This window comes from Bacillus rossius, assembly GCF_032445375.1.
Source record: "Bacillus rossius redtenbacheri isolate Brsri chromosome 4 unlocalized genomic scaffold, Brsri_v3 Brsri_v3_scf4_1, whole genome shotgun sequence".
Taxonomy (NCBI): Eukaryota; Metazoa; Arthropoda; class Insecta; order Phasmatodea; family Bacillidae; genus Bacillus; species Bacillus rossius.
The window spans coordinates 19,639,576-19,651,936 of record NW_026962010.1 but is presented as its reverse complement, the minus strand read 5'-3'; the positions used below and the strand labels follow the sequence as shown (position 1 = coordinate 19,651,936).

General features: G+C 43.0%; 1 protein-coding gene across 2 annotated transcripts in view; it reads left to right on the top strand.

Annotated features, from left to right (window-relative positions):
- LOC134541660 (ecdysone 20-monooxygenase) overlaps positions 1-12,361 on the top strand; it is a 158,099-nt gene that overhangs the window by 117,943 nt on the left and 27,795 nt on the right. For both annotated transcript variants that reach the window (XM_063385261.1, XM_063385262.1), the window contains exon 5: positions 11,000-11,190. In XM_063385261.1, the coding sequence (XP_063241331.1) occupies positions 11,000-11,190 (191 nt within the window). The remainder of the gene's footprint in view (positions 1-10,999; positions 11,191-12,361) is intronic.

Genomic DNA, 12,361 nt, shown 5'->3' with positions numbered 1-12,361 from the left:
TGCCTCCTCTCGCCACCTTGCCTCCTCGCCACCTTGCCTTCTCTCGCCACCTGGCCTCGTCTCGCCACCTTGCCTCCTCTCGCCACCTTGCCTCCTCTCGCCAACTTGCCTCCTCTCGTCACCTGGCCTCCTCTCGCCACCTTGCCTCCTCTCGCCACCTTGCCTCCTCGCCACCTTGCCTCCTCTCGTCATCTGGCCTCCTCTCGCCACCTTGCCTCCTCTCGCCACATTGCCTCCTCGCCACCTTGCCTCCTCTCGCCACCTGGCCTCGTCTCGCCACCTTGCCTCCTCTCGCCACCTTGCCTCCTCTCGCCACCTTGCCTCCTCGCCACCTTGCCTCCTCGCCACCTGGCCTCCTCTCGTCACCTGGCCTCCTCTCGTCACCTGGCCTCCTCTCGTCACCTGGCCTCCTCTCGTCACCTGGCCTCCTCTCGTCACCTGGCCTTCTCTCGTCACCTTGCCTCCTCTCGCCACCTTGCCTCCTCTCGTCACCTGGCCTCCTCTCGTCACCTGGCCTCCTCTCGCCACCTGGCCTCCTCTCGTCACCTTTCCTCCTCTCGCCACCTTGCCTCCTCTCGTCACCTGGCCTCCTCTCGTCACCTTGCCTCCTCTCGCCACCTGGCCTCCTCTCGCCACCTTGCCTCCTCTCGCCACCTTGCCTCCTCGCCACCTTGCCTCCTCTCGCCACCTGGCCTCGTCTCGCCACCTTGCCTCCTCTCGCCACCTTGCCTCCTCTCGCCACCTTGCCTCCTCGCCACCATGCCTCCTCGCCACCTGGCCTCCTCTCGTCACCTGGCCTCCTCTCGTCACCTGGCCTCCTCTCGTCACCTGGCCTCCTTTCGTCACCTGGCCTCCTCTCGTCACCTGGCCTCCTCTCGTCACCTTGCCTCCTCTCGCCACCTTGCCTCCTCTCGTCACCCGGCCTTCTCTCGTCACCTGGCCTCCTCTCGTCACCTTGCTTCCTCTCGTCACCTGGCCTCCTCTCGCCACCTTGCCTCCTCTCGCCACCTTGCCTCCTCTCGTCACCTTGCCTCCTCTCGTCACCTGGCCTCCTCTCGTCACCTTGCCTCCTCTCGCCACCTTGCCTCCTCTCGTCACCTGGCCTCTTCTCGTCACCTGGCCTCCCCTCGCCACCTTGCCTCCTCTCGGCACCTTGCCTCCTCGCCACCTTGCCTCCTCTCGCCACCTGGCCTCGTCTCGCCACCTTGCCTCCTCTCGCCACCTTGCCTCCTCGTCACCTGGCCTCCTCTCGTCACCTGGCCTCCTCTCGTCACCTGGCCTCCTCTCGTCACCTTGCCTCCTCTCGCCACCTTGCCTCCTCTCGCCACCTGGCCTCCTCTCGTCACCTGGCCTCCTCTCGTCACCTTGCCTCCTCTCGCCACCTTGCCTCCTCTCGTCACCTGGCCTCCTCTCGTCACCTGGCCTCCTCTCGTCACCTTGCCTCCTCTCGTCACCTGGCCTCCTCTCGCCACCTTGCCTCCTCTCGTCACCTTGCCACCTCTCGTCACCTGGCCTCCTCTCGTCCTCTGACCTCCTCTCGTCACCTGGCCTCCTCTCGTCACCTTGCCTCCTCTCGCCACCTTGCCTCCTCTCGTCACCTTGCCTCCTCTCGTCACCTGGCCTCCTCTCGTTACCTGGCCTCCTCTCGTCACCTTGCCTCCTCGTCACCTGGCCTCCTCTCGTCACCTGGCCTCCTCTCGTCACCTTGCCTCCTCTCGCCACCTGGCCTCCTCTCGTCACCTTGCCTCCTCTCGTCACCTGGCCTCCTCTCGTCACCTTGCCTCCTCTCGCCACCTTGCCTCCTCGTCACCTGGCCTCCTCTCGCCACCTGGCCTCCTCTCGTCACCTGGCCTCCTCTCGTTACTTATTAATATAGTACATGGTTTTTTACAACAGTATTAGGTGTTTTTTTTGCGAAGCCTAAATTTCTTAAACTAGGCAATTTGTCATCAAGTATAATAATATAACTACTTGGCGACTAATTATAATAATGACAAAACTAACACACCCGCCCGAGTTTTTTTGTTAGGTTATAGGTCCACCCAACATATGGCGTCACATTTCGCGCGAAGCATTGTCTCAGTTTCCACCCTGAGTCGCACATCTGTATCTCTTCAGGGTGTGGGTTTTCCTGTTTATAGGTCAATTAGACATCAAATTTTAAATGTTGCTTAGTTTATACGAAGAGTCGGTTATCTTTAATTTAAAAAAAAACAACCTTTATTTACAATAGAAAAATTCTTCGTTGAAACGTCTTTAAATGTGCTTAAATTTCTAAAAGTGTGTCGCCAAATAAATACTTTTTCGGCAGTCATTATTAGCGTTTTAAAATTTTTTTACCAAATATTTTCGGGAAATTTTAAATTTCTTAATTTTTGAGTTAGTAATTTGACTATGCGAGATAAAATTTAAATGGTTGTAGACAGCAATTAGCTGGCTAAGAAAACAGAATTCCGTTACATTGTTTACTGAAATGTAGCGCCACAAACGCCTTGAAGGCTGCGGCGGCGATGCTTTAAGAATGCTTGCAACTGTCCTGAAGGGCAAGAAAATTGGCTGACATCATTTAAGATGCAATTTTCAAAACATACTCCGGTTATAAGGGTATTTAAGCGGGTATTAGGAAGCAGCAATATGTAGTTTGTGGTATAACAATTTATTACTATAAATGTTGCATCTAAAATGTTTAATATAGTTAAAATTAACATCTAAGTAGTGTTGTCGCCTAAACGATGACCATATTGCGATGTATCACCAGTATGGAGCAAGTAAACTCACATCTGTCCGTCCATGAACAGGCCGAGCGATTCGCGATGATTCGCACGTCTGTCATATTTTTCTACTTGGATGCTGCCAGCGACTATTAAGGCTTATATATCTGAGGAAATTTATGTCGTAAAGGTTTACCAGTTGGACGATCATCCACGCATAAATAACTGAACCAGCACTAGAATATTTATTTAAATATATTTTCAAGTTACCGTGCATTATCTATTAACTACTTTTGTGTCTCTAATAATTTTTGTTTCATAAAAATATAAAACCTAAAAACTTATTCGTAGAAAATTTATTAAAAAAGGCCGAAGCAGCTCAACCAATTAAAAAAAAACTTTTAAAATAAAGACAATTTAAAATAAAGACAATTCATTTCAGACATTTTTGAGGTTATAATGTCATTCGTCGGGCCGCCGAAAGTCAAAGCTTGGCAAGGTTTTGACGAACGGACGGATGGAATTTTTGGGTTTATCTGATTGGCTGAATGTCACATGATCGACGGACGGACAGGTGACGGACGGATGAGACGGATCATTGAGAGCCTAGCTTAAATGACTCGGGTTGGAATCCCGGGCCAGCAATTCGGATTTCCGTTTTTCTTGGCAAATGTTCCTTAGTGTAGGCCTTGAACTATGAATGTTGAGTGTGCATGTACATATGTATAATATATTATTTATATATGATGTTGGTATGTATGTATGAAATTGGTTAACTCTTGTCACCGTTTGACCGCTCGCCATGAAAGTTGTCAAATTGAATTTTTTTTTTTTTCGTGGATATATTTGTGCTATCCATTTTTTTGTAACTCACCGCTAGATCATGCTAGTAGGTATGTTTTGTTCGTCCTGGGGCACCGGCTCATGGTCAGGGTGCCAGGGAGCCATGGCGGCCATTTTGGATTACGTCACTTCCAGCCGCCATTTTGGATTATGTCCACCAGTTTGTTTTATAGAACATTCCGCCACTTTTAATTCAACGTCTTGTCCGCTATCTTGAAAATTTCGTAATTATTAATTAGAAAATTGGAAAATTTTTATAATCTATAAAATATTTAAAAAAATTATATTTAAAAACCAGATTACATCACCATCAAGCGCTCCACTACTGTGCATTGCACTTTTTGTTACGATGACATATTCATCGAGCACCACACTTCTGTATGTTGCAATTTTAGTTACAATGACATCCTTGAGTACCCCAATCTTGTTCGTTGCAGTTTTCTTTATACTGGCACCACCAAAATCTGCTGGAGGCAGCCGTCTTGTTTTTCCATAGTGGAGACCGCAATATTGATTTCTTCTTATGGAAGTCGCCATCATTATTTATGGTGTTTCCTAAAGTCAGTCTAACTCTTCCTCATGCATGTAAGGTCGAGTTTTCTATTTCCTACTAGTGTTGTTATGAACTTTAAATACTTAAAAAACGCTAAATATGTTTTTTGCAAACATTTTAATTATTCTTAAAATCCTTATATTTCAAACACAAATCCACATTTTTCAGACTGTTATCTCTCCTGTAGCAGCTCTTCAAGAGATGCCAAAGGAGAAATGGGTTAGGTTTACTTGCGAACAAACTTAAACAGTTTGGTGTAATACACTTTTTTATTAGAACAAACTTTACAGATGACAAATGTAAACTTGGCACTTTAGGTAGCCGTGAACGTCCGTCGCAAACTATCGCTTAACAGGATACGGCTTGCACGACTCTGTAAACAGAAAGAGTATTTAGAAATACTAAACAAAATATAAATACACAAACCCTCTTCCTGATTATATTCTGAAGTTTGACCTATAATTAATATACACCTGTCCTTACTCAAAACACACAACATAAACACGCAGTTTAAATTAATTTAAATTTGGCTGGTGGTATTAATTTGTCCAGTCGACATTTACACACACTTACAATTAATTTTCAAGTTGGGATTAGACCACAGCTGTAACAAATTATTTTCGCACTCAGACAATATACCTACGTTCCTAGTGGCGAAACGCCTACAATCTACGAAGTGCGTCTTTACAACTCCGTTTAACAGAACAAGCACAACAGCCTTTGTTATTTGAAGTTACATCTCTACCTCCTTCATACTCTAGGTTCTTAGTCTCGTCCGGTGTTTGTTGCCCTCGCTGCCACTATACCTATGTTACCTTCGGTGACGACGTTTAACTCTACGGGCGCTCCTTGCGCGCCGACTCGCTCGCTTGTCACTCGCTGAGCGAGTGACCCAAAAACGAAAGTATGCCCTCAGCCCTCACAACCTCCAGGGGGTATTTGCCTTCACCCGAGGACTCTAAATTTGAAGACCAGCTTTCCACAATTTACTCGCTCGCTCACGGCGAGTACAGTTAGCGAAATTGTACGTCTTTGCGTCTGCGGCTAAGTCCGTCTCTTCCTTATCGTTGCCAGCGGCTAAGTCCCAAACCACAAAAGTACGTTGAAGTTCGACTTACAGTGATAGATATTTTCTAGTCCCACCTCGACCTCGGGCGTCACTACAGTCTCGGGAGGCGTGGTTGAAGCAGCCGGGAAGACGTCCGCGAGACGTCCCTGGTGTAGAGTTGCTGGATCTCGGCTCTCCTTCATAGTTGGTCTTGTTTCGTGGCGGTCCCGGAATATTCTAAGTCCCGACTCGTCCTCGGGCGTCGTTGTGTTGTCGTGAGACGTTCTGTTGATATCTTCGGAGCGGTGGTGTAAGCTTTCGCCTCTGGCCGCCCGCCAGGCACCTTCTGCTTGAATCTTATCAGGAGACCCCTACTTATACTCGGGGAAATGAAAATGAAATCATTCGTATCCAATCGCGGACGGATGCCCGCATCAGCGACCAATTGCCGTTCGCCTAGCTGTTACTAAGCACGTGGCCACCAGCGATTCTCTTGTAGCTATAGGAGTTGTCAATACCTGAGTGTTATACAACCCTCTTGACTTGAACGTTTCGCAGATGTCCTGCCGTTTAGGGGCAAAATCGTTAGGTAGGGGTAACTTACCATAACAAGACAATAATCCTTATATTTAAAACACAAACCCTAATTATCCTTAGAAATCCTGATTTCAAACACAAATCCACAAATATTTTAATGTTTTTTTTATGATGGTCGTTGTGACCACAATTTTTACTTAAATACATAATAAAATATAATATTTAGATGTATATTCTAAGTCATTTGTTATCATACATCAAATTAACCGTCCCATTATTGTGGATTCGATGGTTACTTTTATAAAAATTCCTATTTGAAATACTTCAAAAAATTAATAATTTTCTTCCATCAAAGTGCAATTTTTTTAAATTTATGCCACCATCTTAAACCATTCAGGACCAGAAATATTTCACAGTCCTCACCCACAAATAATATTTAATTAATGTATCTTCTAAGCATGATTGTGTTTGCGTATTCGTGTTAAAAAAAAGCCGCATAGAAGTAGATTTTTCAAATGTTTGCGGATATAATTACATTTCAGTCTCCGCCGCTGTAACATGTTCGCGTATTCCTATTTATAATGCTGAATGGAAGAAGACATTGAAAATGTTTGTGTATATAGGTACATTTTTTTTTCTTTTAGTAAGCTACATTTTATTTTTCTTTAGCGTGAAAATACCTTTAAAAAGTAGTTTGGTGTCTGAAAAGATAAATATAAAAAAATTTGATTAAAAAATTGTCATTATACAAAAAAAATTATATACAATACACCCTCAAACTATATACAAACATAAATCACTGCCGAAACATCTACACAAGAACAGGTTTAGGAGGCTAAGTATACGAGACTATTACATCTCGCATTAAGAGCTTCTCCCACTAGGTCCAGCCTCTCCCCGGGTCCAGAACACCCGCACATCCGCACTTGCCTGTAGCCAGCGTCTGACGGCGATGAGTCCCACCCACACTGCCACAGCGCGGCAGGGGAGGCGACCCAACTGGGGGATCGGGCGGTGTTGACCTCAGTCGACACGTCACTCGGTGTCAGTGACCCCATCAAGGGGCGCGAACATCGCGGGAGCGACTCAGGCACTCCAGAATGAGACGTAGCGGGCTGCCGTAATGAGGGGCGGCGGTGGTCACCACACCGGCCTCTAGATTCTCCAACTGGTGGAAGGTCACCTCCCCCTACCCCCCAAACCAAAAAAAAAAAAAACTGGTGGGCTGACCTCACTGGTGAACGGTCTCGCTCAGGAATTCTCCCCCGTGGCTCCATCCGCGTCCAGCGACGGCTCTGCCGTCAGCAGCGTCTGATGGCTGCCCTCATCACTCGACATGTCAACTGTAGTTACGGGAGTAGAGGCCCCACCAACATCCACACTCGACACACTGTGGTCGAGATCACTCTCCTCGACGTCACCCTCCTTGATAAAAGCTATGTTGTGTTGGCGAAATCGCTCCCCTGCACGATCAGCCAAACACCAAACTGAAGCTTGCTCTCAAACGTCAGTGGTATATATATATATATATGGTATATTACGCACCTCTCCACCCCCCCCCCTTCCTTGTAAGTCCTGTCCATGCGTCCCCAGCGCACGCACCTGTGACGCACATCCTTTGACACCAGCATGCTTACCCCTTCCCCTAACAGTTCCTCAGGACCAATAGCTGAGTGATTTAGTCTTGTTTCCACACACACCCGGACTTCAAATATAAGTACCTTCGACGAGCATCCTGACCCCGTAGCTAGTGAGACGTTTCAATCAGAACAGGAATAAATAAAAAAATATTTATTTATTTAAGACTTACATTTAACAACATAAAAATATACAACACATCTCGCTACATTATCCCACTAATATCATAAATGTGAAAGTTTGGATGGATGGATGGATGGATGGATGGATGGATGGATGGATGTTACTCAATAACGCAAAAACGGCTGAACGGATTTGAATGAAATTTGGCACACATGTAGTTTATAACCTGGATTAACACATAGGCTACATATTCATTTGAAATTCCCGCCATATTGGATTGAAAGTGTGATAAATTGATTTTTATAACAGAAAAAAATGATAGGTCATAGACATACAAATAGTGAGTGTGGGTCTTTTAGCTATGTCTGCCGTATGATCATATAGTGAAGTCTAGCAACTTCCTATCCTTCTTCTTGGTGAGACCCGTCCGGTTAGTGAAGCTCGCGGCTTCTAGCGAACTAACAACACTAATAACAGTTCAGTTTTGAACTTCGTCAATAGATAGCTCTGCCTTGACTTTATTACGCGCTATCGTTTGGGGCGTCTGTCACGTCTTGAATTTTCGTTAGTTTGTCCCGTATGCGTTCCTATACCATTTACAATAGGCGGCGCGCGAATAGTTCCAATAAATGTGTGTATTTCATATAGTTTAGTGGTAGTTCGTGTGTTTTCGGTGTATGAGTGTACACTCTTTGCAGAATTTAAATGAATTAAATAGAAACAGCGATAATTCACAAAATTGAATTTAATAAAATTCTAACAGCGAAAATTCGATTCGTGTGTGATATAAACAATAGGTAGCCAGAGAGTCATTACAACAAAATTTGACGTCACCGTTGCAAATTCCGTTACAGCCGCCATCTTAAAAATCTTTATTTATCACCCGATTTTAATGAAAAATTTTTAAAATTTATAAAAAAATTCAATTAATAAAATCTAAATCTAAATTTAAAAAAAACATATATCACAAATCTTTTTTATTAAATTTTAATTAATACATTTTTATTTATTTTTAATTTTTTTTCGATCTTATAGAATTAAAATGATGGATTTTCAAGATGGCGGACATGACGTCATACTAGGTGACGATATATATACTTTGACATAAGTGGTGGGGGGTATTCTGCCAGCGGCTTCCTTGGAGGAAGGATCGGTAGCCATTTTTTTGCCCTCACCGGGTTCGAACTTAGGACTCCAAGCTCTATGTCGTAATCGTATGTTTTTTTTTATATTTGTTATCAAAATGTTATTAATTGAACTATTTTATAAATTTTAAAATTTTTTCATTAAAATCGGATACTAAATAAAGATTTTCAAGATGGCGGCTGTAACGGAATTTGCAATGGTGACGTCATATTCCACGATGACATATTCCATGATGATTTCAGAGGCTTATCGGAGGCTGTAGACATGGATGCTTAAGCCTCCACATGGACATTTCTAGCCGCTGGGATTTTTAAGGACTAAAAACGGTAAATTTTCCCTCGAAAAAGGAATTTTTCGCACGAAAAGAAAAATTTTTAATTTTTCAGAATTTTTGAAATTTGTGGATGGAATTTTTTTTTAAAAAAAATTGGAATTCATGGTGAATTTGGAGGAATTTTGGGCAAATTTTGAAGGTCAAAGGTCAAGGTTACGGTCATCCAAGATGGCCGTTGTGACGTCACAATCCATGATGGCGGGCGTACACACGGCTCCAGCGCCTGGCGCCTGTCCCAGAAGGAACCAAAACATACTACATAGATCATAGACATACAAACAGTAAATGTGTGTTATTCCTCTATGTCCGCCACACTGTCATATAGCGCTATATATTTTCCTTTAACTCACGGACAATATATCACCCTGTGTTCAGCCCGGACAACGCCGGTACTGCAGCAAGTATATTATAAATCAGTATAAAATTATTTCCCTTGGCGGAACATGAAGGTGTATCAAAATGTTGCGAGTTAAAGTGGACAAATTTTAGTTTTGCTCAATAGAAAATCCACAACGTGATAAACAAACAAACACAAAGCAGAAATAATTTTAACTAGCAGTAAAATTGTGTTTTTTCAGTAATAGATAAGGTGTTTAAATAAGTAGAAATTCAAAAACTCTACTTCTGTACTGTAAAGACAGTGCTGCCTTATAAAGTATTTTTACTCTAATGTAAACTGTTTTGAAATTACATAGTTTTCTTTCCATTTATGGTATACTGACTGACTGAAATGCATACTGGTCATGGTGGTAACTTGACTCCAATTTAAAAAGAACGGGTTCCTGTCTAAATACTTCACTGTGACAGCAACTGAAGGAACACTTAATTTATTTAACAAGTGTAGAAATTGGCCCATTATTTTTCTAAAGTAATTGCACAGTTCAGTGTAGGCTATATACCAGGAACTGTGTAAAACAAGCCAGCTCCTTCCAATGTTATGTTTGAACGTCCTGGAAGAAAACACGGGTGGATCCATTAATTTGTAAGGATTGGAAAGGACAAGTTCTATGTCACAAGGGTGCATATTATTATAAATCTATTTTGCCATATTTAATTCGTGTCTATTGCCTTAGATAAACTATTTAATAATGTTCTACGAATATTGTAGTTTTTTATTTGATTAAAATATTGCCATATTCACGAATATCGAATATTTAACTAATCGAATTTTAACGCACAGTAAATTTTTTCTTCACACTTCACAGGAGTCCAAAAAATATTGATCCAAAATACAGTAAAATAAAAAGAAGTATTATACGTGGAGCTATTGAAAATAGTTGTAAAATAAAAGAAATTAAAGATAAAACCTCTTCACAATGAATTTTCTTAAACCAGTCAATTTTAAGTTTGTAAGATTTTTTTTGATCTGGTACATACATAAAATATAATATTATTAATAATTGTAAATCATATTAATTGATTATTCGTTAAATATAATTTGTGAATAATATTGCAGTACAAATCTAAATTTTTAAATAAATCACGTTAGCCTCATACATGTTACATTTTTTTCAATAATGTTTTTTTTTATTGGTCCGACAAGATGACAAATAATTTGAAAGAAAATATATTCAATTTGGAATTGAACATTTAATTACTCAGTTTTCCCATAAATGGAAATAAAACCAACAGTGCTATCTCAAAACGGTTCATATTAGAGAAAACATACCTACTTTATAAGGCAGCATTGCCTATATAGTAAGCAGGGTCTTTAAATTTCGCATTGTTTAATCTCCTCATCTGTTACTGAAAACACCATGGGACTGCTAGTTTGATATTTTTTTCCTGCTGTGTTTTGATTGCTTACCCACGTCGTGGATTGTACATTGAGCGGAACTAAATGAACATCGAATGCGTGTCAAATTATTCTCAGATATGTAATATTTGTGTGGTATTGGCATGTCCGTACCGACGCCGGAGTCGACGAGGACACGGCGAGGGGTGCGAGTGGTGCGAGGTGGTGGGGTGCGGCTGCCCGCAGGCAGGGCGACAAGGACCGGCCCTGGGAGAGTGGTGCGAGCTGGTGCGAGAAGGAGTGCGAGGTGGTGGGGTGCGGCTGCCCGCAGGCAGGGCGACAAGTGGCACGAGCTGCGCGCGCTGCTGACGCCGGAGCTGGTGAGCAGGCGCACCATGGACCAGTTCCTGCCCGAGCTGCAGCTCGTGGCGGAGGACCTGGCGGCGCTGCTGCGGGCCCGCAGGGACGCCGCCGGCCGCGTGGCCGGGGTCCTGGAGCTCGCCAACACGCTCGGCCTCGAGAGTGAGTACACCCCTCTCCCCTCCCCTTCACGGACATGCGCCATTACTAGAGACCCGGAACATTCGCGGGTTCATTTCGCGATAGGCTAGCATCAAAACAACTATACCTTCGTACCGCTTCTGCGATTGGCCCACATTTTATCCGGTGAACTGTGAGCCAATGGGAAACACTAAACCAAGAAAGTGCCAAATTACGGACAGCCTAGTTGAGACGTCTCACGCGTCAGTAGCCAATGAACAGGTGTCATTTCCGCGAGTATTTGAAGGACTGTGGAGTCTATCCTAGTGGTCAATGAATCCGCGAATTTTGCAGGTATCTAGCCATTACCAAGCGCGGCTCCAGAAGGGGGGCGGTGGGGGCGACAGCCCCTCCCGAGACCAATTTCATTGATAAGTGTATATTTATGTTTACTTAAATATTTAATTTCATATGATAAACTTTTATCTCATCGAAAGTTGCATGGAGCTACTAAGGTTCTGTATTTGAAACCTGTAATTTGTAAATAATATTCCAAGGCCAATATCTTGACCTCTTTCATTTTTTTTGCAACCACGACATTTTTTTTGTGCGATAGCCCCTCCCGAAAAGTCATCCTGAAGCCGCCATTGGCCCATTACAGTAGTTGTCCACAAACATTTGTCATCGCAAACCTAACTGTGGTCGTGGTACCGTCCGTAATACATTTTTGTCTTCGTCGTCGTGTATTTAATGCATTACCCAGGTTTTTGTCTCGACGTTACAAGCCCGCTGTGTTTGTCTGTGCTGTTATCATTTCTTCCATGACTAAATTCCTTCCACGGGATTATTGTGCTGTCTGATATTTAAGTTTGAATGTGTTCGTCTGTGATGTTCAGGTTCATCTTTGGGTTTATCTGTTTGACATTAGTTGATTTAGGCTTGTTTTCCGAAGAGTTTGTGTTTTCATTTATGTTTTATTTCTTATTTTGCATTTATAACTTATTTCCAAGACAAACAGTGCAAAACTGCAAAGGCGTATGTCCAAGAATTGTATTAAATCAATTGCATTAATCATTTAAAGAACGCAAGTTGTGTCTTAAAATCGCGTGATATCAGTATTTCTTTGATTATTCTTTAATTACAATATCAAATATGCATGTGTTATAAACCATATCAGTTACAGCAAGGAATTATTTTTTTTAAAGTTGTTATT